Here is a 24,128-nt window from a genome sequence, read left to right on the forward strand (position 1 = left end):
ACAGAGGGGCTCCAGCCCTGGAGCAGCTCCATGGCTCCATAAAGATATAAACTGAATATAGAAATGTATTGCACAACTCCAGAGTCCTTTCTGACCTCCTATACCTTTCTTCTGTCCTTTCCTGTCGAGTGCATAGCAGGATGTGAAAGATGACCTGAAAGCCAGAGGTAATGATTCCAACCTGGGCATGGCAGGAGCAGGGTGGGAGCAGCTGCCTCACTGTGGGAATCATTTGTCAGCAATGACTCCTCAGTGCTGGCATTCAGCTTGGCCTTCTGACGTGTGGGTGTCAAACCTGACTTAATTCTGGGCTGGGAAGGAAATCCCTGAGCAAAGGAAAGCCTTGGGCAGGTATTCAGAGCTCTTCTGTAGCCAACATAATTCCTGAGTGGTGGAAGGAGGGGGATTCCCAGCTGGGGTGTGTTGTGTGAGATGTTTAGATAATCTCCAATTGCACATTCATATTTCACCTGAGGAGTAGAAAGGTTAAAATTAATAGTGGCAAAATTTACAGAAGACCTTGAGCATTCCCAGAGTTCTGACTGGCAGGAGTCAGGTTTGGTTGGTGAGTTCTGAGCCATCCTCAAGGTACACTGAAATACAGAAGATTCATGTTTAAAAATGTCATTTTATTTAAACAACATTGGGACACACACATGCAGATTTCTGTGCTGCTTCACAGAACGGTTTGGGTGGGAAGGACCCTTAAACCCATCCTATCTCTGCCATGGCAGGGACACCTTCCACCATCCCAGGTTGCTCCAAGCCCTGTCCAGCCTGGCCTTGGACTCCACTGCCAGGGATGGGGCAGTGGGAGGCTGCTCAGGCTGGTGAGTGGTACCAGGACAGGAGTGCCCAAGGTTCAGCCCTGGTCCCAATGTTTAATTGTGACTAATTCTATCCCCTCTATGGGGTTGGAAGAGCAAAGCAGAGGCAACATGTGGGCAGATGAGAGGGATGTTGGTGATCAACTGATCTTGTATTGGAGGCACCTGAAAACTTTGAGGAAGGGTCTCTTCCTCCATGGAGCTTCCAGGATCACCTGTGGGAGCATCTGGTTGGAAAAGATTTTCTTGGAGAAGGACCTTGTTCAAGTCTTGCTGCTTGGCTTTTCCCTTCCTACAGATGCCTCTTGTGACCTCCCTCAAGTGAAGCAGAGGGAGCTGCTGGTTTTTCCTGGTATTTAGAGTGTTTGCATCCTGCCCCACCTCTTAGGCAAGACCAGATGGAATTTAGAGGTGTTTTCCTCCCAGGACCACAGTGATCTTTTCCAAACACTCAAGTTCTCTGTGAAGGAACTTCCCCCAGTCCTTGAACCACAATGATCAAGTCTGTCTTCCTTCAGCTCCCTCCTGTGTTCCCCTAGAGATTGGGTTTTGTTCCTGTGGGGCACAGGCTGCTGTGTGCTTCTGTGACAAGTCCTGGGTGCTGTGTTAGTGAGTGACCAAAATGATTTGGTGTCTCCCCCTGATTTTCCAGCAGCTCCTGGAAAGGACACAAAACAGAGGTTAGTAAGGATAGGTACAGACTGGGCACGGGCCTCAGGGATTTTGATTTTTTTTTCACTTCTATGCTCAATCTGGAGTACCATTCCTGTAAATTAAACCTCTTAACTAAATTTGTATAAGCTAAACTTCTGCTCTGTGTTGTCTCCTCTTTGCTGCAGGTGATACTTGTGGAGGATCAAGAAGAGACTGAGCTGTGACTGAACCAGGAGAGTTTGGACAGTGTCTGAGGATGGTGAGTCTGTGTCCTATTTCCTCTCTACAGGATGGACATTGAGGAGTTGGAATGTGTCCAGAGAAGGGAACAGAGCTGGGAAGGGGCTGGAGCCCCAGGAGCAGCTGAGGGAGCTGGAAAGGGGCTGAGCCTGGAGAAAAGGAGGCTCAGGAGGGACCTTGTGGCTCTGCACAACTCCCTGCCAGGAGGGCACAGCCGGGGGGGTCGGGCTCTGCTCCAGGGAACAGGGACAGGAGGAGAGGGAACGGCCTCAAGCTGGCCAGGGGAGGCTCAGGGTGGATTTTGGGGAAACCTCTCACTGAAAGATTTTTCAGCCCTGGCACAGCTGCCCAGGGCAATGTTAATGTCCCTGCCTGGAGGGGTTTAACAGCCCTGTAGATGTGGCACTTGGGGACATGGGTTAGTGGTGGCCTTGGCAGTGCTTTGGGGATGGTTGGACTCAATGATCTTAGAGAGCTTCTCCAGCCCTAATGATTCCATGATTCTGGTCTGCCTCTGTCCTCTGTGGGTGGTCTTGTTCTTTGTGTGTCCAAATCTTGTACTGCTGCTAAATGTAGGAGAAGAAATACAAGAATGAGCAGAAGAGTGAACAGTATTGTGTATTATATACAATAATATAATAGAGAGGATTTATCACTGTCATCAAGATGCTGTTAGTAGGATACATTTACCCCTAAACCTCTTAGTGGAATATATTGGGGAAAAAAAGTAAATAAGACTGGAACCCCCTTCCTTCTCCCTGGACTACTGACATAGTCATCCAGTTTTTGTGGCTTACTGATTTATTTTTTCTTTAAAACTTACTGCTGGGGTTTCTCATTGTGTTCCTCTGTCACCTCTCAGTGAAGGATTTCACACCATGTTAATAACAGCTCTGGTGCCACCAAAGGAGCAGAAATTTCGCAAGAATTAGTCACAGAAAAATGTGGTAGCAAAGAATTTGAACCACAGCCAAAGCAGCCAGATTGCTGATAAATTCAGATAAAGGGCCTCTAATGCCTCCAGCAAGAAATAACCCAAAATATAAGGGATCCACTGGGGGGAAAAAAGCTGGAGACTGGGAATGTTGAAAGATATGCTGAGAGTTTCCTTAGGGGGGTAGTTTGAAGAGGAGTGATCTGCATGTGGGCTGTAGGTGGGCAAAGCCTGAATTTGCTGCAGTGACATGGATCAGCACCAGCTTCATGTTGTTGTGGGGGAAGGGGTGCTGAGGAGAGCTACAGAGACAGACAAAGGGCTGGAAATTCAGATTAAGGACATGAAAATTTAGGTTAAACATGTTAGAAAAAATAAAAGATAAAAATCTGGCAGATTGCTGGAGGAAATGGTGACATATCCTAAGGGATTGTCCCTGATGTGTTTTGTTAACAACTGGAACAGGAAGGGAAACGTGCTCTCTGCATTAGTTGACCTCTCAGCTCGAGTAGTTACACACACAACATTCTTGCTGGACCCCTCTCCTCACACTCCTTGGTGCTGCCTCAAGATCTCCTGTGCTCCCTGCTGGACGAGCTGATCCCCACACTGCAGGGTGAGGAACTTGGTCTGGGGTGGGGAGGTGAAAGTCCTCACCTGTCAAAACCTGATAAAGGACCTCACACTTCAGCTTGGAGCAGCCCTGTGGCACACTGAAGGTGTAAAACCCAACAGCTTCTCTGAGGTGAGAGGGATGCAGATGTATCCAGATATGAATTTTTAAAAAAAGAGAATAAACACATGGGAAATGCATCAAAAATCCCCCCAGGAAACACAGAGAAGGCCAACATGGGAGGGCCCCTGAGGGCAAGACTGGTCAGACACCCCAGTGACAGTGAATGCTGCGTGACTCAGGTGTCTGCCCTCACCTGGCAGGACCTGCAGCTTGGTAATCCAGAAACAATTTATTGATGTTTTATGAGCCCTTGGTAGGTTTTCCTTCCATGAATTCATCAGGCTTTTAAAAACCAGGTGAAGATTTGCAGTTGTGTCAGAGCTGTGCTGCTGAGCACCTCTTGCTCTGTTTTGGAAGTAGCTCAGTGTTGTTTTGGCTGGTTCTAGTATTGGGAATAACAATAAAGTGTGGTACTGCCTATGAGCATCTCCTGCCCTTCAGGATTTTGTAGATCTCCACACATTCCCCTTAGATATGTGAAGAGCTGTAGTCTTCTAAATTTTCTGTAGCAAAGCCACCTTTAGTTCTCATCACGCCTCCCTGGGCCTGTTTTGTTTTTTGGTTTTTTGAGTGGAGAGACTGGAATTTTGGATTTACTAAAACATGGAAGCTTTTCTTTTCCCTGAACTCCTTTTCTGTGTCTGGATAGACCTTATCCTGACCCAGTTCTACCCACCCTTAGGTGTAACCTTTGTTTGGTTTCTTCTACACGAGAGGGTTTCCTGCTCCTTATCAGTACCCAAAGATACCTTTACTGTTTCAAACAAACCTTCTGAAAAGGTTGGGTTTTAAAATTTTTTTTTAATGCTCCTGTGATCTTTTGAAAATTATCTTTTCATTTTGGAAAAAATAAACCAACCACCAAAAGCCCCTCTCATTTCACTCACTGTTTTGGGAAGAGACTTTTTGTCTCCCATGGCAAGGAAGAGAAAGCCACTTGTAATTGCAAGCTGTAGAAATAAGCACTTACCTCCACCCTCTTACCTGAGCTTCTGTCAGCAGCTGCAGGCAGAGAGCTGATGGAAACTCCTGGCAGCCTCCTTGGAGTCCTTCTGTGACCCCTCTGGAGGGCTGTGGCTCCTGAGTTAAACACAGGCAGGGCTGGAGAGGGGCTGGGGGTAAGGGGAGCCTCGGGGCTGGCTGGATCCCAGTTCCCTGCAGGCATGCTGGGTGCAATTCCCTGTGCTCATGGCAGGCTGAGGCACAGGACCCTGTGGTTAGCAAGGGCAGGCCCAAAAGCTTTCCCTGTACTCTGCAGCACCCCAGATGTGCCTCACTGGCTGCTCTCCCCTTTCTGCTGCTCTGGATTCGTTGTCTAGTGTTAACAGCTTGGATTGTAGACTCTTCCCTGAAACTAGCTGCTGGTGGGAATGACCTTGAACACAACACTAGTGCTGGTTTAATCCTTAACTCTGGCTAATGGAGCCCTAACGAGCACTTGGTACTTTAATACATTACTTAAAACTAATCTGGCAGGCTGGTTGGTGCAGGTGCTGTGCTGGCAGCTCAGTGCTCAGCTCCCACAGCAGCATTGCCTTTTCTGACTGCTGGGATACTGGCACTGTAGGCATCTGGTTCTTACCACCTTATCTGAGGTGGGCATTTGCAGCCACCCCTCGTCCCCTCATGCTGGTCCATGGAGTTGACTTGTGCCCTTTCATCCCTCTCCTCAAAGGTTTCTTGCTGTATATTCAACTCTGGGCACCATTCTGAACAAATACCAAATGCAGTATTACAGATCTATAAGCTCTTCTATCATCCTATCCAGATTAAAAGATGACACTCACCATCCTAGCCCTGATTTATGGGGTATAAAACAGTAACTTCTCTTTGCATTGGTTTAAGGGTTTATTTCCACCTCAGTTCACCCACAAACCTCCCTAGGCTTTGAGGAAATGAACTATTTATGTAGGGGGACCTGAAACAAAGATGCCCTTTGTGCAGCAGAAGTAGGGGAGGCAGAACAAGAAGTGCCTTTGGCCACAGCTCACCAGTCCCAGCATCAGCTTATGGAGAGAGAGAAGTACGTGTCTGAGTGCAGCTCATCTTACCAGTGTAGGCATCTGCCAGGCAGAAAGAGAATGAATTTTAACTTTTAGAATGAGATAAATGATGCATGTCTCTCCCTTCCCCATCTCACCTGGAAAAAATGGATCTAGATAACTTGTTCCTAGTTTGATCTTCACTGAAAATAAATATTCAGACCTGGAAGGATCTAAAGTAGGGTATCCTGATGGCCCCACTGCTGCTGGAGCCCCTGTCTGTCAGACAGAGCTTCCCTGGCTTCTGCTGATTTACTTCTCATGTCCTGGAATTCCCTTCTCAGGGCAGTCACCTCCTCCTGCCAATTTTTCTGTCTGTTTTCTCCAGCTGGAGGCAGATCAGGGCAGTCTGTACAATGGATGTGCTACCAGGGACAGGGCTGTGCATGCAGATTTCTGCCAGCCCTTCCCTCCCCTCCATCTGGGGGGTGATGCCCTGTGCTGGGGTGAGGAAAAGGCCACCCTTAATCTATAGAAGGGATGGGTGTGGTGCCCTCTGCATAAGGAGAGAGTAATTTTATTTGGGGTGCCAAAAGAAATAGAGGATAAAGCTATGCCAGGGTTGGGAAAAGTATACATGTCTGTGGAAGGCTGAGTCAGGTGTGCTAGCAGCTCCCTGCAGTGAATGGGCCCAGTTTTTCTCTTAGAATCATGGAATGGTTTTGGTTAGAAGAGACCTGGCCAGGTGGGAGTTAGCTGCTCCCTGACCCACACTTTCCCAAACTTGCAGAAAGCTGGATTAGACACTAGCAAAATAATTCATTTCAGGATGCTGACTGGCTCCAGGCCATGAGAGAGATTTCAGCATTCTGATGCTTGTCCTGTGCTCCCAATGAAGATTCCTTGAGCAAGTGGGACCAGCTGTTCCCTGTGAACCCTTTGCTGCAAGCTGGGCTCCATAGGGAATATCATCTCCTTTGGAGGCTGCAGGATGGCCCCTTGAGTGCCAGTCCTATCTTTGCCAAGCACTGTGTCATCTCCAAGCCTTCAAATCCCTTTTGGGCCCTTCAGGAGAAGGCTGCAAGCTGTTTACCTGCAGTGTGGATGCAGGGAGGGGAGGAGCAGCACAGGAACAGTGGGCAGTGCCAGTGGGAGGGGAAAGGGGCAGATCACTGCCAGCTGCCCTTAAGAACATGCTGCCTGCCTTATATTCAGCTCCTCTTCCTCAGAATTTAGAAACACTTGGAATGGTGGTTGGGAGATGATGAGGAAGAGTTCTCTCTTTGCCTACATGAACAGACATGCTGAGAACACTCAGAGGAGCCCAGTTCTGTGAAATAACCTTCTCTTCCTCGGTGGTTTGTGGTAGTGAGCAGAGCCCAGCTGGGGAGGCATCCGAGGTGGTGTTTAGGAAATCCCTCTGGCTAATCCAGCTAAGGAGTCTGGAGCACTCTGCAGTCCTGTGCTGGGCTGCCCAGCACCACTCCTGCCTTTGCCTGGGTCACTGGAGGGAAAGGGGGCAGGTATTTTGGGAACTCTTGAAGGAAGTGAAAGCAGAGTCTGAATCAAGTGTAGCCACTGAACTTCAGAGCAAAGTTTCTGCTCTGCACCAGGCTCAGTGCTTGGGCAGAGGTTTCTAAGTCATGTATGTGTCTTTTTCTGATACTAAAAGTGCAAAAATATTTCAGTGAAAGCAGAAGTTCTATTTGTGGATGTTCAGGTCAGCTTAGGTTGGAAATTCAGAGTACTGATCTGATGAGAAGCCTTTTAACTCTGCACAGCTGCAGCTTAGGGAGGTTACAAAGGTCCTTCTGCAAACAATCCCTGTGCCAGGCTCTGAACTGAGCCTTGGCCCTAAAAATCTTGCTATGGGTTGGAGCAAACCTCTTACCTACCTTGTCTGTGGTTTTGTGTATTATAAACTCTGGTTTTGTGCTATGTGCACTTAGCAGCAATGTGTGCTCGCACTGCCCAAGAGACTCCTGGACTTCAGCTGTTCCCCAGACGTGCTGTGTTGCTTTCCCCCTTATACGTGTCAGAAAAATAATAAATATTGGCTTTACAGTGTTTATAGCCACACTTTCCAGTATAAAAGGTTGGTTCAGCTTTAGCTGCTCTGGTTTCTCAGCATTCCCTCCAGAGACCCAGGCAAAGGTCACCTGCAGGGAGCAGAGTACTTCTCCTTCTACTCACTTTAGGCCAAGACAAATCCATAACCTCATCCATAACCCTCTGTCGCTATGTGTAACCCTCTGTTTGTGTCCATAACCCTCTGTTTTTGTGTTTTGGTTTATGGGTACCAACTGGTTCCTGTGCCCCAAGGATGAGCAATGCCTGACATCCAGCCATGGTGCTCCGTGTAAATGGTGGAGTGGGGCAGAGTAGGAGTGAAATGGGATTTTATGGCTTATCTCCAGGTGTGGCTATGTGTTCTTTTAAGTATTTTATCCTAAGCAGTGAAGCTGGAATAACCATGTGAGTCTGTGGTATTGTTTTGTCAGCAAGGGAGCTCATGGAACTGAATTTTGCCCTGCAAGGTGGCCCTGAAGGCAGCATGTCTGGGTGTCACAAATCTGTCCTTTTAGCTGAGGCAGCTCTGAATAATATAACCCTGAACAATCTTTCAGAGAAATGCTGAAATCTTTTATCTGACTCGAGAAAAACCCTTTGAGATCCCATTGGTGTTGCTGGGGAGAACTGTCTGTGGTGTTTATGGGGCAAACAGATCTAAGAGGAGCTCAATGGCTACAGGCTGTGCTGTGTTTGGATTTGTATTTTGGGAGCAAAAAGCTGGTGTGATTTGAGACAGATAGTGGGGCCTTTGAGGATTGATGAAGGGTCAAGTTTTAATTTTGCATTTTAGCAAAGAGATTCTCCCTCTGGCTCAGTGGTGGGGACAGAGTGGCAGCTGATGGTAGAAATAGGGATGGGTTTGCCCAGGAAGCTGCTCCCGTGGTTCCTGGGATAGGCTGGGAGCTGTTTGCTCCTGGGCTTGCTGAACAGCAGCTAGTAAAGGTGAGCTTGTAGGGGGCTGGGGTGGGGAAGTGGACGCTCAGGCAAGCATTTCCTGCACCTATGGCCTTACCCTGTGTATGTGAGCATTGCCAGAAGGAGCTGGGGAAACTTCACATGGCAGCTAAGTGTCCAAGCAGCCAGAAAGAGGAGCCTTGTCCACTCCAGGACCCAGGCTCCACCACACAGGTGCTGGTGGGAGCCAGGGACATCCAACTACTCCCTGTACACATGAAGCTCCTGGAAAGGAGGACTTAAAGTCTTGGGAGTGTTGAGTGGTGAGATGCAGCAGGGGAGCCCCTTTATCCTCATCTCCCTGTGGAGGCACAGAGGGCTGTGGGGGATAGCAGGCTCAGGGCTGCAATGGCAGGTCCTGGCTGAGCTTCTGGGAGCAGAGCCGGGGCTGGGGCTCCACACTGGAGTGGAGGGCTGGGGACAGAGGGGTCGGTGCTGCTGCAGAGGCCTCGGGGCAAAGAGCTCGATGCTGGGGTGGAGGGGTCGGCACAGGGTTGAAGAGCTCGGGGCAGAGGACTCTGAGCAGAGGGCATGGAGCTGAGACATAGGCCTTGGAGCAGAGGGCTCAGTGCTGGTGTGGAGGCGTTGGTGTGGGGTCAACGGGCCCGGGACAGAGGAATCCGTGCCGGGGTGAGTTCGGTGAGGGGCAGAGGGCTCCGTGCCGGGGTGAGATCGGTGAGGGGCAGAGGGCTCCGTGCCGGGGTGAGATCGGTGAGGGGCAGAGGGCTCCGTGCCGGCGTGAGATCAGTGAGGGCTCCGTGCCGGGGTGAGAGATTGGTGAGGGCTCGGGGCAGAGGGCGCAGTGCCGGGGTGAGATCGGTGAGGGCTCGGGGCAGAGGGCGCGGTGCCGGGGCACGAAGCCGCCGGCCCGCTATTGTTCCCGGCGCTCCCACCGCCGCCATCAGCGTGGCACGAGTTAGGTGCGGCGGGAGGCGCCGGGGCCCGGGAATGCCGCTGCCGGCCGAGGGACGGGCCGTGCCCGCGGCCCCGCCGGCCGCCCGCCCGCTCCATTTTCTGTCTCGCCCGTCACGGAGACGCTCAGATGGCAGAGCCGCGCTTGGCGGTCCTGGGAGGGAGGTGGAGTCTGCCCGTCCTCCGCCCGCCCTCCCTCCATTGTCAGCGGCGGCGGCGGCGGCACCTGCTCGGGCCGCTGGCGGCCGGGATGCTCCTGCCCTTCCCGGCGGAGCGGGGACGCTGCCGCAGTGCCGGGGCCGCAGTTCGCAGCCGGAGGGAGGAGATGCTGCTTGTGCCTGCCCGGCCCTGCTGCCGCCTCGGGAAATGAACATGAGTCTGCCAGGCCGCGTCTCCTGCTCCATGCTCAACTGCTTTGTAAGTGCTGCTTTTTATTCCCCTTCTCTCCTCCATGGAAGCGGGGCCCTAAGCCATCTGCACTCTCCAGCTCACATGCCGGTAGAGGCATCCTCTGAATGTGCCCGGAGAAAAGGGGGATTCCCCCTCTCCTCGCTCCCGCATGCCGCCGGAGGACACCGTGGCCCGTCCCTGCTGCCCTGGCCGGACCCAAGGGCACAGCAGTGCCGGGCGCCGCGGACTCAGCTCCGGCAGGCCCTGGGCACTGTGCTGGGCCCCGCAGGCTCTGTGTCCTGCCTGGAGCTGGGAAATTATCGTGCAAGAGCAGCCGATCTCCGGGGAGCCCCGCGCCCCCTCCCTGGCTGCGGCTGTGCGGGACCCCTCTGGTGCTGAGCTGAGCGGGGCTCCTGCGCTTGGCACCTTATACACCTTCAGCGAGAGGGGGTTTCCTGCTCTGCTCCTTCCTGCAGACCCACCCTCGACCCCCCAGGGCACTCCTGGCCAGATGGGCTCCGAGGGCTTCAGGAGCTTCGTGGAGAGAGCAGGGTGCTGACCCCCGCCCTGCCGGTACCCGGGATGGGGCTGTGGCAAGAGAGGATGTTCAGCCTCTGCCCGCCCTGTACTGCAGGTGAGGAGGGACTCAAGGACACCCAGGCGGGTGGAGAGCTCAGGCTGCCCTGTTCCACTTCCTGCTGCTCTCTGGGATTTCTCTGTGAAACTGCAAAGTGATGATGGGAGAGGATCTCTTTTTCCTGGCTGCCACACCGGCACACACCTTCCCTTTGTGCTCTCCTGGTGCCTCAGCCTTGGAGTGAGCCACTGGCAGGAGGGGCCCTGAGCCTCCTGTGGTCTCCAGTGAGCATCAGCTGCTGCTGGAGCCAGTGCTGTGCCCTGTGTCCTCGCAGCATGGTGACAGGGACAGTGCCTTTGCCTCCAGCTGGGGCTGATGCTGAGTTTTGTGAAGGCTCTAACAGCATGTTACATGCGTGCAGGTTCCTTGGATGTGGGGTGTGAGAGGTTGGCTGCCCCTGTCTGAGGTCCAGGGAGCACCTCAGGCCAGGCTGTTCTTGCAGGCTTCAGCTCCTGTCAGCAACACAGGAGGATTCAGCATAATTTTAAATATTTCTGAGACGGAAGGCTTGGGATCTCCTTTCTTCAGGTTAAAATTGGGATTCTGGCTTGGGTGACATATCCAGAAAGATATGTCATTTTAAAATATTACTCAGTGCTTACAGAACACAGTGTTTCCTGGTAAATGCTCAAACCAAGAGCTAGAGTTAGAGAGCAACCAGCCTTCTGAAGAAAACATTGCCACACCAAATATTTGTGGAATTAGCACCATCCTGGACTCCTAGCAGTGAGCATCTACAACTGAATGTCCAGGTGCCACTCCTTTGGGCAGCAATTCAGTGATGTGACAGGTCCTGGATGAGGACTGGTAAAAATTGGCACCTAGAGTTCATGCCAGAGCTCAAGGAGCATTCGGAAAATGCTCTGAGACACATGGTGGTATTTGGGGTGGGATTTGATGATCTTTATCCCTTCCAGCTCAGGATACTCTGATTGTATGACTGAATGAACATTCTCATTTTCCAAACTGAGACATATACTGCACTTGTCAAGGATGGAATGTGCATGTTCTGTGTGACCTCTCAGATTATCCTGAGGCCTCTGTGGGTTTTCTAGGGTGTCTGTCTGAGCAGGCTGGACATGTCCAGCTGTCCTGGGCTCGGTGCTGGCACCAGCCAGTAGTGCCTGTTATGAATTGTGTTCTCTGGGGTGCACAGTTATTGTAGGTTGTTCACAGTTGTATCCTCTCCTCCAGAAGATTCATGCTCTTCCCAGATTTCTTTGATGTGAGAGTGAAAAGGACATAGCAGTCCTTAGGAGGAAGAATAGGCTGACACTGGACTGTAGATGGAAACTCTCTGTGTCATGGTGTGTCTGCTCTGGTGCCGTGGAGCAGGTAATGGGAACAGCTGACATAACAAGTTACTGTCACATCAGTCTCCTGTGGCCAAGGTGTGTCTACTTGGCTTTCCAAACACCACTCAGCTGGAAAGGGCGGGACTTGGAGGCTTCAGCATTTCACTGTGCAATGGACACTCTGCAACAGCCAGAGGAACTGCTGGGGTCTGGAGGCAGAACAGGCATTTCCATGCACAGGTCCCAAGCTCCTGGAGTGCCAAGAATATACAGCAGCTTCAATTTTTGGCTTTCACAGCACGTGCTGGCCGAGGCTGTCTGACTGTGTGCTCTGTTTGCAATGCAGGGTGAGGAAGGCCCTCCCAGTTTGGAGTACATCCAGGCCAAGGACTTGTTCCCCCCGAAGGAGCTCATAAAGGAGGAGGAGTCACTGCAGGTAAGGAAGTGAAAACACCTGGACAGCTCTGGGATGTGGCAGGCTGGGCTCTGCAGAGCAGTTTTCCAGCCCAGCACACGGGGGGCTGTGGTGGGCGGGTGCTGGGGCACACTGGGAGGCAGCAGATCCGTTGTGTGTGGGGCCAGGCCGGGTTCCCAAGGCCCTGCCCCTGTTCCCTGCCTGCCCAGCCCGGGCAGGATGTGTCTGGCATCGCTGGCTGCTGGGAGTGTGGCTGGAGCTGCTGCAGTGCTTGGCCAGCCCGGACATTCCCTGTGGAATGTGCCTGCCCAGCCCTGAAGCCTGCACCCAGGGAGATTGCTGGACAGGACCAGCATGGCAGCTGTGCTCTATGCAGCCATGCCATGCAGCTGTGCTGCCTGCTCTGCCCTCGAGCACCTTGCTTCTGGTGTTTTCCTGCTGCACAGTGGCTGGAAGAAGGAACCTCCATATGGTGCCAGCCTCCTGCTGCAGAAAGCCCTGGGAAGAGCCCCAGGTGCTGTTGCTGATGTGCAGCAAGGGCAGCATTCCTTCCTGGGAATTAGTGCATCCAGTGCATCATCCTCCTCCTGGGGCTGAGCCAGGCTCACCTTTTTCTTGCTGCTGCAGTGTTTGAGTTTGTTCTGAGACTGTCACTGCCTTGGCAACAGGCTGGGGAAAGCAGGGACTGAAGGCTATTGGCTTGAAGGAACAGCCACAGGCTGGGGAGTTGTGCAGGGTCAGGGCTGCAGAGCTGTGGCTCTGGGAGTGAAGCTGCTGGGGCAACTTTGAGCTGAGACCTCTGGAGAATAGCAGGTTCTGCCTTAGTTTGCTGCATAGAGAAGTAAAGTTCAACCCTCCCAAGGGTAATTTGCCTTCAGTAAATTGTTAATTTATTGTGAAGCAGAATGTTCAAGGACAGCTTGGATGGGGCTTGGAGCCTGGCCTAGTGGAAGGTGTCTCTGCCCATGGGCAGGGCATGGAACGGGATGAGCTTGGGTTCGGTTGTCACTCCCAGCCCAAACCATTCCAGGATCCTATGGCTCTAGAAGGATGCCATCAGTTGATAACAAGCTGTATTGAGGCACCTGCTGGTTTATTCCAGAATTTCCCTCCATTGGTTCTTGCAGCCTTACCAGCTCGTTTATGTTCTGTCTCCCTTCTGTTGCTGTGTGAAAGAGCCACGTAAGCAGGAGAGACACATGCCAGATAAAAACAGCTCTGGCAAGCATGCAGAAATCAACTGCAGAAATAAAGAGAGTATTCTCTTAGGCAAATGCTTAGTATTTGTTGAGAGTATTCGGACAGATGCCAGGCTAAGGTGGTTATTTTTGTACAAAGAAAGGAGAAGTTGTTAGTAGAGTTGTCACTTGAAGTCTGAAATTCAGGAAATTCAGGTTTTTGTACCCAAGCCATAGAAACAACTTCAAAATAAAGAAAAGGTGGTCTGTCTTCTACTAATTCAGTGTAATGAATTGTGTCATCAGCTGCCCTGTCTGGCAGGTTTCAGCTCTGGCCGAAATGATAAATAGTCCTGACATTTTTTGCATAATTGGTTACTGACATCACCTGGTGTGGATGGCATTCAGGTAACAGGAGGAGCCTGATTAGCTAAGGACAAAGGGGCCTGGTGAGTTTTAGGCTGTTCTGCCTTTGTTTTTTTTAATATAAGAAAAGTCAAACTTGTCTGTTTAAAAACAACTATGGCATGTCCAGACTGATGGGGTAAAACAGACACTTGATTGTGAAGATATTTTAAAAAATTGAGTACAGGTAACTTAAATGAAGCTTTGTTGCAGTTTAATCAGGACAAGTTTCCTCAGTCATGTAAATAACTATACACAGAGAATCCCTGAGAGCCTTGTCAGCAGAAACTGGGTACAATTTCAGTTCATTTGCTTACCTGGACTTACTGCTGAGTCTCACAGGGCTGCTGAGGGCCTCCCATGTTTGAATGGCACAGCAGGATCACATAGGTGACACTGCCCTGGGACACAGGCTTCTGATCAGTCACAGAATCCCAAAATGACTGAAGTTGGAAAAGACCCCCAAGACCTTGTGGCTGATGCCCATGTTGTCATCCAGCCCAGAGCAATGAGTTCCACATCCAGTTGTTCCTTGGACCCCTCCAGGGATGGTGACACCACCACCTTGCTGGGCAGCCCCTTCCAGTGCTTCCACATGGTGCTGGGCTCTTTCAGGAGCTGTGTAGAGCACTCCCCTCATCTCTCTGAGCTGTCCTTCAGTTGTGTCCCTCTCCATGCCTCTTGTGCTGGGGCTGGTTTCCCTCTCCGAAGAGCAGGCCCTATCAGTCTCTCTGTCCCCAGGCCACCCCTCACTGCCAGGTGTGCCTGGCACACAGGTGATCCATCAGGAGGTGCTGGAGGCTCCAGAGGTGTCCATGGGAGAGCTCCATGTGCAGGGCTGGGCAGTGGAGCCAGTGCTGCTCTCAGGGCACGGGGAGCACCTTGCTGGGAATGGCGCCTTGGGAGGTGCACTGCAGAGGCAATGGGAAGAGTACCTTGGCAATTGCAGCACACACAGTGCCTGTGTGACCTGACCTTGTGCTGTCTCCCTTCCAGGTGCCATTCACTGTGTTGCAGGGTGAGGGGGTGGAGTACCTGGGCCTTGCCAACGACGCTGTGATCGCCATCTCCAACTACCGCCTGCATATCAAATTCAAGGACTCTGTGATCAATGTGAGTCTGCCTCTGCCTGCACCATCACCTCTCCCAGGGTTTCAGAGCAGGGAGGAGTAGGAATTCCCCATTCCTGGGGGCTGTGGCTCAGGAAGATGCCTCTTGGAGGATACCAGGCCTAGGCGTACAGTTGCTTTTTTCTGCTGTATTTAAGTGTGAGGATGGGATTTTCCTTTGGATAGTAAGTAGGTCTTTCCTTTGCTGTTTTCTTTAAATTCAAGCAATAACATTGGTGGTTTTAAGGCTGTTGAGGTCTCTTGCAGGCCAGTTTTAATGAGACTTCTCACCAGTGCAGAGTCTGGCAGTGGGAGCTTGAGGCTTTCTACTCACTGTCTTGACCTGCTGTCTCTTACTGCAGCTGTTGTTTGGCTCAGTTACCTGTGCTTGGCTGGATGTGATTGAGTCAGGAACTGGCCCCAGGTGGGAGATTACCAAGAGAGAGAAAAGAAATCAGAATAATAATCATGGAAGAGCTCTGTGCTGACTCATGGAGCACCATAACCTTGGGAGTGGGATGGTAGTTCACAGAAGCAGCTCATGAGTGGTGGAGCTGTGCTGGAGCATTGAGGAGCCTGTGGGCACAGCTGCTGGGGCTGCTCTGGCCTGTGGTGAGCCTTATCATGCCCTACATTTGTCCCTCCCTCGCAGGTGCCTTTGAGGATGATGGAAAGTGTGGAGTGTCGGGATATGTTCCAGCTTCACATCGTCTGCAAGGACTCCAAAGTGATCAGGTATCTGGTTTATTGCTGTGCTGCAGCTGCTGCAGGCTGGGACCAGCTCTGGTGGCTCCCTGTGCTGCAGTTGGAATTGAGCTGTCCATGATCAGGATTCTAAGGCTTAGGGCCACATTCCTTTTCCTGGCTCAGTCCTGTCTGGGTGAACATCCCTGCTGAGGGTGATGTGCCTTTGGGTTTGCAGGTGCCATTTCTCCACCTTCAAGCAGTGCCAGGAGTGGCTGAAGAGGCTGACTCGAGCCATCGCCCGCCCTGCCAAGCCTGAGGACCTGTTTGCATTCGCCTACCACGCCTGGTGCCTGGGGGTGTGTGTGGATGAGGAGGATCAGCACGCACATCTCTGCCGTCCAGGTGAGCTCTGGCTGGCCCTTCCTGCTGCTTTGGCCAGCAGCACTGCACTGCACTGGAGCTCTTGTTCATAAGCCCTGTCAGGTTTCAAATTCGCCTCGCTGGGTCATTCTGTGCCTGGTCTAGAGATCCAGCTGATGGCCAGATGCTTCTGGATAACAAGCACAGTGGGAGGAATTAGTTACAAACACAACAAAAAACTCCATGACGCAGCAACACAGAAGCAGCTTTTCCCTTTCTCCTTGTGAGAAAACATCCCATACTTAAGTTCTCTCATCACAGTAATAGACACCTCAGGCAGTCCTGTCCTGGAGTGGCAAACAGTATCAGTTTTGAGGCAGCCTAATTATTTGAGCCCATCTGCATCTCTTCAACACCCAAAAATGCTGTGACATTCCCAGGATCAGGTTTGTGTAGAACTCTGGCTCATCCTCACAAAGGCACAAATCAAGTCTTTGAGTCCATGAAGAGAAAAACAGAACTGTGCTGGTGCCCTCGTGTGGACTGGGAGTTTCCCTTCCCTGGGAACACCACAAACTTCACTTGCAGTTGCTTTGTTTTATCAATGATGAAGCTGTTTAAAAACAGAATTAAAATGGGTGAGAAACCTGGCTTCAGATTGAAAAATAAGCTGATCCTAGAGAAGAGCAGCAGTAGCCTGAATGGAATGTCCTTAGACAGGCTAGATGGAGGGATGGGGTTCAATAGTACAGATATTCCAAGAGAAGCTGATAGGGGAAAGGTAAGCTCCACGTTCTTACCATGCCCCAAACCCCAGCAATCAGAGATATTGCTGTGTTTCCTTTAGGGAAAATGTTTAGTATAAATAAACTCACCTTGTGCAAGTTGTTGCTGCAGGATATGGCTGAGGTGAAGAGCTTTGCATTTTGACACTGGAGCAACAAAGGCATCCAGAATTTGTGAGGCAAGGCTAAAACATGAGAGAGGAAACCCTGAGTCAGCGTCTGGAGGAAGGAGCTGCCTGGGCTGGGTGCTCAGTGCTCTTTGCCATACAGTTCCTGACGTCCACTTTGGAAGCTGTCTCTGTCAGACAGGCAGAAGTGGATTAAATTAACCCCCACATGCCCCTTGACATGGAGAGGCTGTTTCTGTGCCTGGAGATGAGATCTCACTTGACAAAACAAGCAGGGAAACCCCTGTGAGGGACAAACCTTTTTGGTTTCTGAAGCACAATCCCTGCTGCCATCCAGTTGCCTGGAGTTTCTCTTTGCCAAAAAGAGGCTCCCAGAGCCCCTCTGCTCTAGAGCCAGGCTGAAAGAGCTGGGGGTGTTCACCTGGAGAAGAGAAGGCTCCAGGGAGACCTCAGAGCCCATTCTAGGGCCTAGAGGAGCTTACAAAAAAGAGGGAGAGATTTTCCGTACAGGTGGATAGTGACAGGACATGGGGGAGCAGTGTTAAAGTGACAGAGGGCAGGGTTAGATGGGATGTTAAGATGAATTCTTTAATCAGGGAATGGAAAGGCCCTGGCAAAGGGTGCCCAGGGAAGCTGTGGCTGCCCCTGGATCCCTGGAAGTATCCAAGGCCAGGCTGGATGGGGCTTGGAGCAGCCTGGGATAGTGGAAGGTGTCCCTGCCATGGCAGGGGGTGGAACGGGTTGAGCTTCAGGTCCATTCTGACCCAGAGCTTTGTGTGGTTTTGTAACTGTCTGCAGCCTGTGGCAGTTGCTGTGCAGTTCCACGTTGAGGTTCTGTGGGTGCTGTCAGTAACTGCTGTGCTCTGTTGCTCAGGGGATCACGTGAGGTTCCGCTTCGAGATGGAGCTGGTCAGGATGGGCTTCGACCTGCAGAACGCCTGGCGTGTCTCTGACATCAACAACAACTACAAGTGAGTGTTTCATCACCAGCCTCTCTCCACTCTCCTCTTGCCTTTTCCCTTGGTAAATCCCCGTGCAGAGCAGTGGGTGACTCAGACTCCAGCTAATCCTTTTTCCTGGCCTTTACAGCCCCCAGGCAGATCAGAGTATGAGCCAGATCCCTTTTCTTTCTGCCTTTCACATCATGGAATTGGAGAGGGAATACAGCCCAAACATCAGAGCTAGCAGGAACTGTAAATGCTTACTCAGGTAGTTTATAATGTGGTGGCTCTAATTCCTCGTGGAAGATATTTGGGAGTCTGAAGGTCCATCCATTGTTGGTTTGTCTTCCTGGTTAGTCCTCCTCTCTAAAATGCTCAGTTTGACATAACAGCTGTAGTTTTTATACACTCAGGCACCTACTCAGCTCTGTCAGGAGCTGGGGTGAGCCAGTAGAGAGCTGTTGGGAGGCTCAGGAGTCTGGGAATGAGCAAGGTTCATTCAGTCTGAGTAGGAGAAGCTGACTGGTGATCTACCTCCAGCTGCTGGCAGGGCATTCCCAGACGGCTGGAGTAGAACTCCTGGCAGTGGCACATGGCACAACAAGAGGTAGTGGCCCCAAAGTGCAGCTTGGGAGGTTCACAGTGTGGAAGGGAAAAGAGCATTCCCTGGGAACATGGTGGTGTGCTGGGCACATCCCCAGCAGGAGGGTTCTCCATCACTGTGGTGTCACATCTGAGGTGAGCCAGTGTTTGAGATGGTCCCTGTGGGCATTGGGGTGGAGATCTCCAGAAGGTTTTCCCACTCTCACAGTGGAAGAGGCCTTTTGCCACCAGTCAGTGTTTCCAGCCTGCCTTCTATTCCTGCAGGAGTGCAGGACTCTTGGAGAAGGGCAGCTGCACTGTTTGCAGCAGGTGGCATTAAGCCAATGAGATTTCAAACTTTGATGGACATACTCATTTGTGCATTCCCTATAATCCTGTTCTTAAAATGTCTAGTATACATGGGCTTTTCCTGTCTGCCCCAGCCAGTCCAGGCATCCCCATCACCTATGGATTGGACAGTTCCAGGTCACTGGCTTCCTGTGGAGACCATGAGAAACCTCAGATGCACTGAACTGGGGAAATCCCAGGTTTGGGGCTTGCTGCCTGTTCTCTTTTCCTGAAGAATCCAGGCTACAAGCACTGAATTTGGGGGTGATTTGCACTGTACCTCTGCCCTATTGACCATGTCACTGCTTTGGGACTGTTCACATGACTTTGCTGGCATTTACACAGTTTCTCCAAGAATGTCAAATACAAGTTGTTGTCTGAACTGCTCAGTTTTGGAGTGCACAGTCTGTGGGTCCCTAGGTAGAGTCTCTGTATGTTGGGCCTTTTTCCCTGCTGGATCTCGGGGTGTGGTTCCCTCTGTGGTTTCTGAACTATTTCGGGAAGTTCAGCTTCCATTGACCATCTGTGCTTTGCTTCCTGGCCAGTAATCCACAGCCATTAGCCACCTTCTCTGAAGACAGGTGTTTGATTTCCAACCAAACCAGGGAAGAAAGGACTTGAAACAAACCTCAGCAAGCTGGGTGTGGGCCTGGCTTTGCTTCCCTCCACCTGCTGAGTTTCTCCCTGGGGATCCTCGCAGGTCCCAGCTTCCTGCAGACATCCTGGGATCTCAGGGGTGGTGTAATTGCCTTGTGCAACTCAAACCAGTTCTCTCTTGCTTCTGGGGGAGTGTGGCTTTAAATCCTGCCTTGGCTTTTGATCATAACCACCTGCCTGTATTCACAGGGATCAGGTTACTTTTTAACTGTTTATAGTCCTTTTATCTTTTATTTCCCTGCATTGGCAAAACAGTGCTGTTAAAGACAGGATACTCCAAGGTAATGTCTTTGTTCCTTGTCTTTCAAGTCTGTTCCGAGATGTCCTTATCTGGGAGCTATTATCTTCTTCCTGGCGACAGCCATCGTAAAATGAGGGAAATACAAGCTTATAATAACCACTCATTCAGTCTTGATAAAAGTATACAGTGATAATAAAATTATTGCACGGTCTCTTCCTGGCTCTCACATCTTCAGGGATCTTACACCCAGGGATCACTCCAGCATTGCCCATCTGGTCCACACAGGCTCTCCAAGGTAGTTATTTCATGGTACACGCATAGTTCCTTCAAAAAAAGGAAGAAAAAAACCCCAGCTTTTCCTCCAATGTTGATACTCATTTTCAGGTTTCATCTTCTGACAGTTGTGGTTTTATTTAACTTTGAGTTAAATATTGTGAGGTAAAAGTTGCCTGGAGTTCTGTTACTGCTTTAGCCAGATGGTGTTTCCTATGGTTTCTAAGATTGCTCTTAATTAAAATTTTGTCTTTTTTACACTTCTCTATAAATTTTAATACTATCCATACCATTGGAAAGTGATAATTACTGTCCCTGCTTGGATTTGCCACAGGAACATGTGGACAAGAAGTCTATGAGGACTGTTAGTGGTACATGTCTTTGCCCTCTGTGGAGCAAGAGCTTGGACAAGGCTCTCAAGGACAGGATGGGATTGTTGGGTGTCCTGTGCAGGGCCAGTTGCTGGACTCGATCCTCGTGGGTCCCTTCCAAATCAGGGTGTTCATGATTCCTGTCCCTCATTGTTACCTCTGTGCTAAGAAGGTTCTCCATCAATCTTTGTTCACAGGTGTCTGTGTTGTTCCAGCCACCCTCTCCTGTCATCAAACCTCACTGTTCAAGGCTCTTTCCCTTGGTGGTCTGGCTCAGCTTGGCCCCAGGGCTTTCCAGGCCACCCCATTGCAGGTGGTTTCCTTTAGGACTCCTGTTGTGGTGAAAAATGATCGTTGAGGTTCTGAACTATTTCTTATCTTCTCAAGAGCACCTGTTTCCTAAGAGGAGCATCCTTTAGCTCTATGGGAACACACCTGTTAAAAAGCACAGGCACACAGAAAATCTCAAAAAAACCCTTCTGAAAATCCAAATCTGCCCTATCTACTCGTTCCATGACATTTCAGGTTGCTCTCACAAAAGGGGTGACCTCCCTCCCAACAGCCATGTTGACTCAAAACCCAAGTGCACTGAATTTACCTTTTGTGTTGTTGCTGTTGTAGGAGCCTTACCCCTCTGAAAACATTACTGAATCTACTGAGTGATGAATGCTGTAACAAAGAGATTTTTTCGGTTATTCTACTTTGGAGCAGCTTAGGTCCAAAGGAAGAGTCAGAGATTTCTCTATAATTTTGCTGGTAGCACCAAGAAACACCTGTGTGTGTCTGAAAATGTCACCTTTGATTCAGACACTTGTATGTTCTGTGTGGAAGCAACTGAAGTCTCCCATGGGAATTTCTGCCCTCACAGCCTTTCTTCTTCTGTCCCAGCCTCTGTGAATGTCATTCCTGTCATTCCAGGGGTTGGTAGTATTGCTTCAGTGCTATTCTATTTCTCTTTAGGTTTGGGATTTGATCCATACACATTCTGGTAGATGCTGGTCACTCTGAGCATCACACTTTCACCCCCAGCTTGCCCTGGAAGTTGCCCACTTTGTTCACGAGCTCAGCCTATTTTGGCCTTCCTACAGAGCTTTTAGTCTGACATTCCAGGTGCTACAGATATTCTTCTTTGTATCAGTTTATAAGATACTGTTAAGCCAACAGAGTTACTTATCCTGGGTTTTCACTTTCTCTACTGTATTCCTCTGAAATTCTAGCCTTGAAAGATATGTCTCTTTGTCTTGACCTTAGTGCCTGTTTCTATGCACCCTGCTTGAATTTGGCTTCACTTCTTAAAGATGTCCTGTTTTCTACCTGAAAATTACTGATTTCAATCTTACTGTTTTCTTAAGGCTACAGAGTTTTAGTGATATAACTCTTGGAAGATACACTCCTCCCTCTCCCCAGTCTGTGCTTTTAAGACATCACTCATATTTCATCTGGGGTGCCAGGGAGCTGTTTGCACTTCAGTGAAGCCTGTTCATGTATAGACTCAGCTACTCCAGAAGTTCCTCCAGACCTGAACAGGTGCTAACTCTCACATTCCTGCATCCTCAGTCACACTTCACTGCTTCTCTAATTTCCTGACCACCTTTACTTATGGAATCTGAGGCATTTCAGAGATGTCCAAGCCCAGACATCCTACCACAGACAACCTGGTCTTCACCTTCTTAACTGACAGCTTTAATTTTGCTTCCTGAATTCCTCATCCTCACCCAGTTGTTTTTATCCCTTAGCCACCCTTGCTTTCTGCCTGGGGCTCTCAGAGGAGCTGTCTAGACATTGCAGTGCCATTTTTCAACGTGGCAGGCAGTTCTTCACTAGCATCACAAACTAATACTGAATTGTGCCTGTTGCCATCAGCTAGAATAGCCTGGGCTCAGGAACACCAGACCATCCTCTGGAGCTTACTGGCTGGATCCTTTCACCCCCCTCACTTTGCTCCCCATCTGCCCTGAAACATTCCTTCTAAATGATGTGGGGTAGCCTTGAGCCAGAGCTGCTCTTTGATGTTCCCTGCTGTGTACCCACCTGTGCCTGCCTGGGCTGCAGGGGCTCAGCTGGTCCAGCTCCCAGGCACTGCTGTGTCTGAGCCTGCCCTCAGCCTGTGCTGGGAGCAGCAGGGGCAGAGCAGGAGCCAGAAAGCCCCCCCTGCATTACTGGAATTTTGTGTGTGCTACAATCCCCAAGTGGTTTGGGCTGAAAGGGACCTTAAAGCCCATCCCATTCCACCCCTTCCATGGACAGGGACCCCTTGCACTGTCCCAGCTGCTCCCAGCCCTGTCCAGCCTGGCCTTGGGCACTGCCAGGGATCCAGGGGCAGCCACAGCTGCTCTGGGCACTCTGTACCAGGGCCTCCCCACCCTCACAGGGAACAATTCCTGCCCAATATCCCATCTAACCCTGCCCTCTGGCAGTGCTCTCTGCTCTCAGAGTTCTCCTCTCACTGTTAGTACATGTGCAGATATCTATAAGAACTTGATTTCTGGCACACTACCAATCAAGATACAATTTAGATCTCACTCCTGTCACTTTATTTGCATACCCCTAGTCCCCAGTGTTAAATTTCTGGGCAGATTTGTGCCTTCCTCACTGAACAATGTGTCAAGTTGAGCAGTGATACCGTGTTCTGCTGGGCAGAAAGTGATAGGCCATTTTTTACCAGAAGCTCTGTGTACCTGCTATAAGAAAACAAAAACTCCATGTAAATTATTGACTATTCCTCTAAACCCTCATGAATTCTTAAATCCAGAGGTTGTTCCAAGGGCATCCTGGAAAGTACTAGGATACTTAGTATGAGCCCAGAGGTGAAAGGAGGTTGTCTTCCCTCAGCTCATTCCTGACAGCACATTTGGGTTCACTTGTTGAGGCTGTGCTGAGACAGGTATGAGTAGGAAGAGCCAAAGTCCTGCATGTTGAGTTTGGGGAAATGTGAGCTGCTCTGGGGCAGATTTTTGATTGCTTAGTCCTCATCTTGCCTTACATGCTCTCTCTTCTCCAGGCTTTGTTCCAGTTATCCCCAGAAGCTGCTGGTTCCTGTCTGGATCACCGACAAGGAGCTGGAGAATGTGGCTTCGTTCAGGTCATGGAAGAGGATCCCCGTGGTGGTGTACAGGTAGCTGCAAACTCAAATTCCCTCCCCCAAACCCATGACAGCTGCTGTGTCCTTGTAGTCCTGCAGGGCCTTTGGGACAGGGATGGCAAGAGAGCTGTCTGTCCTTTTGCTCCCACCTTCCAACGTGGTGTTCCCAGGGCTCCTTCTCCCAGCCCTGTCTGCAGCAGGGTGTTTTCCAGAAGAGAGAAGCAGTGTTCCAGAACTGTCCTTTGCTGCTTTCAGTTAGATTTGAAGGTGTGGGTGACTTTCCTCCTACAGGAGATGTTGCAAGATGAGGTCAAATTGAAGATCTCTCAGAGTTTCAAAATCTTTCCACACATTGGTCCTTGTCTGGGTGCTACTTTGAAAAGTAATCTGAGCCAAAAGAAGCCTGCTGGGTGCCCTGTGCTCAGCAGGGTGTGCAGGCCTGGACAGACCCAGGAATGCCCAAATCTGTAGCTTCTCATGAGGGGCACTTCTGATCTCTGCTCTTCGATGATTAGGGGCAGAACCCAAGGGAATGACTGGAGCTGTGTCAGGGAGGTTTAGGTTGGATTTTGGGAAAGATTCTTCCCCCAGAGGGTGCTGGCACTCCCCAGGCTCCGCAGGGAATGGGCACGGCCCAGAGGCTGCCAGAGCTCCAGGAGCATTTGGATACCACTCCCAGGGATGCTCAGGGTGGGATTATTGGAGTGTCTGGCAGGGCCAGCAGTTGGACTGGATGATCCTTGGAGGTCCCTTCCAGTTTAGAATAATCTATAATTTTATGAAATATTCCCTGACCAGCCTTCCAGAAATAATCTAGAGGGGAATGCAGGAGGCCAGGCAGCCAATGGAACAGGGCTCTGCAGGGTAGGGGCTGGTTCCTCATTAAATGTGTCTCTCAGGAGACTGATGTGCTTGAAACCAACAGGAGCTGA

At 50.6% G+C, this 24,128-nt stretch overlaps 1 protein-coding gene across 3 annotated transcripts in view; it reads left to right on the forward strand.

Annotated features, from left to right (window-relative positions):
• MTMR4 (myotubularin related protein 4) overlaps positions 1 to 24,128 on the forward strand; it is a 57,031-nt gene that overhangs the window by 18,849 nt on the left and 14,054 nt on the right. For all 3 annotated transcript variants that reach the window (XM_079324758.1, XM_079324759.1, XM_079324760.1), the window contains exons 2-8: positions 1,667 to 1,740; positions 11,981 to 12,070; positions 14,629 to 14,745; positions 15,394 to 15,476; positions 15,664 to 15,830; positions 17,576 to 17,672; positions 23,116 to 23,229. In XM_079324758.1, the coding sequence (XP_079180884.1) occupies positions 1,738 to 1,740; positions 11,981 to 12,070; positions 14,629 to 14,745; positions 15,394 to 15,476; positions 15,664 to 15,830; positions 17,576 to 17,672; positions 23,116 to 23,229 (671 nt within the window). In that variant the 5' untranslated portion in view covers positions 1,667 to 1,737. The remainder of the gene's footprint in view (positions 1 to 1,666; positions 1,741 to 11,980; positions 12,071 to 14,628; positions 14,746 to 15,393; positions 15,477 to 15,663; positions 15,831 to 17,575; positions 17,673 to 23,115; positions 23,230 to 24,128) is intronic.

Source organism: Erithacus rubecula (assembly GCF_903797595.1).
Source record: "Erithacus rubecula genome assembly, chromosome: 22".
NCBI classification, from domain to species: Eukaryota; Metazoa; Chordata; class Aves; order Passeriformes; family Muscicapidae; genus Erithacus; species Erithacus rubecula.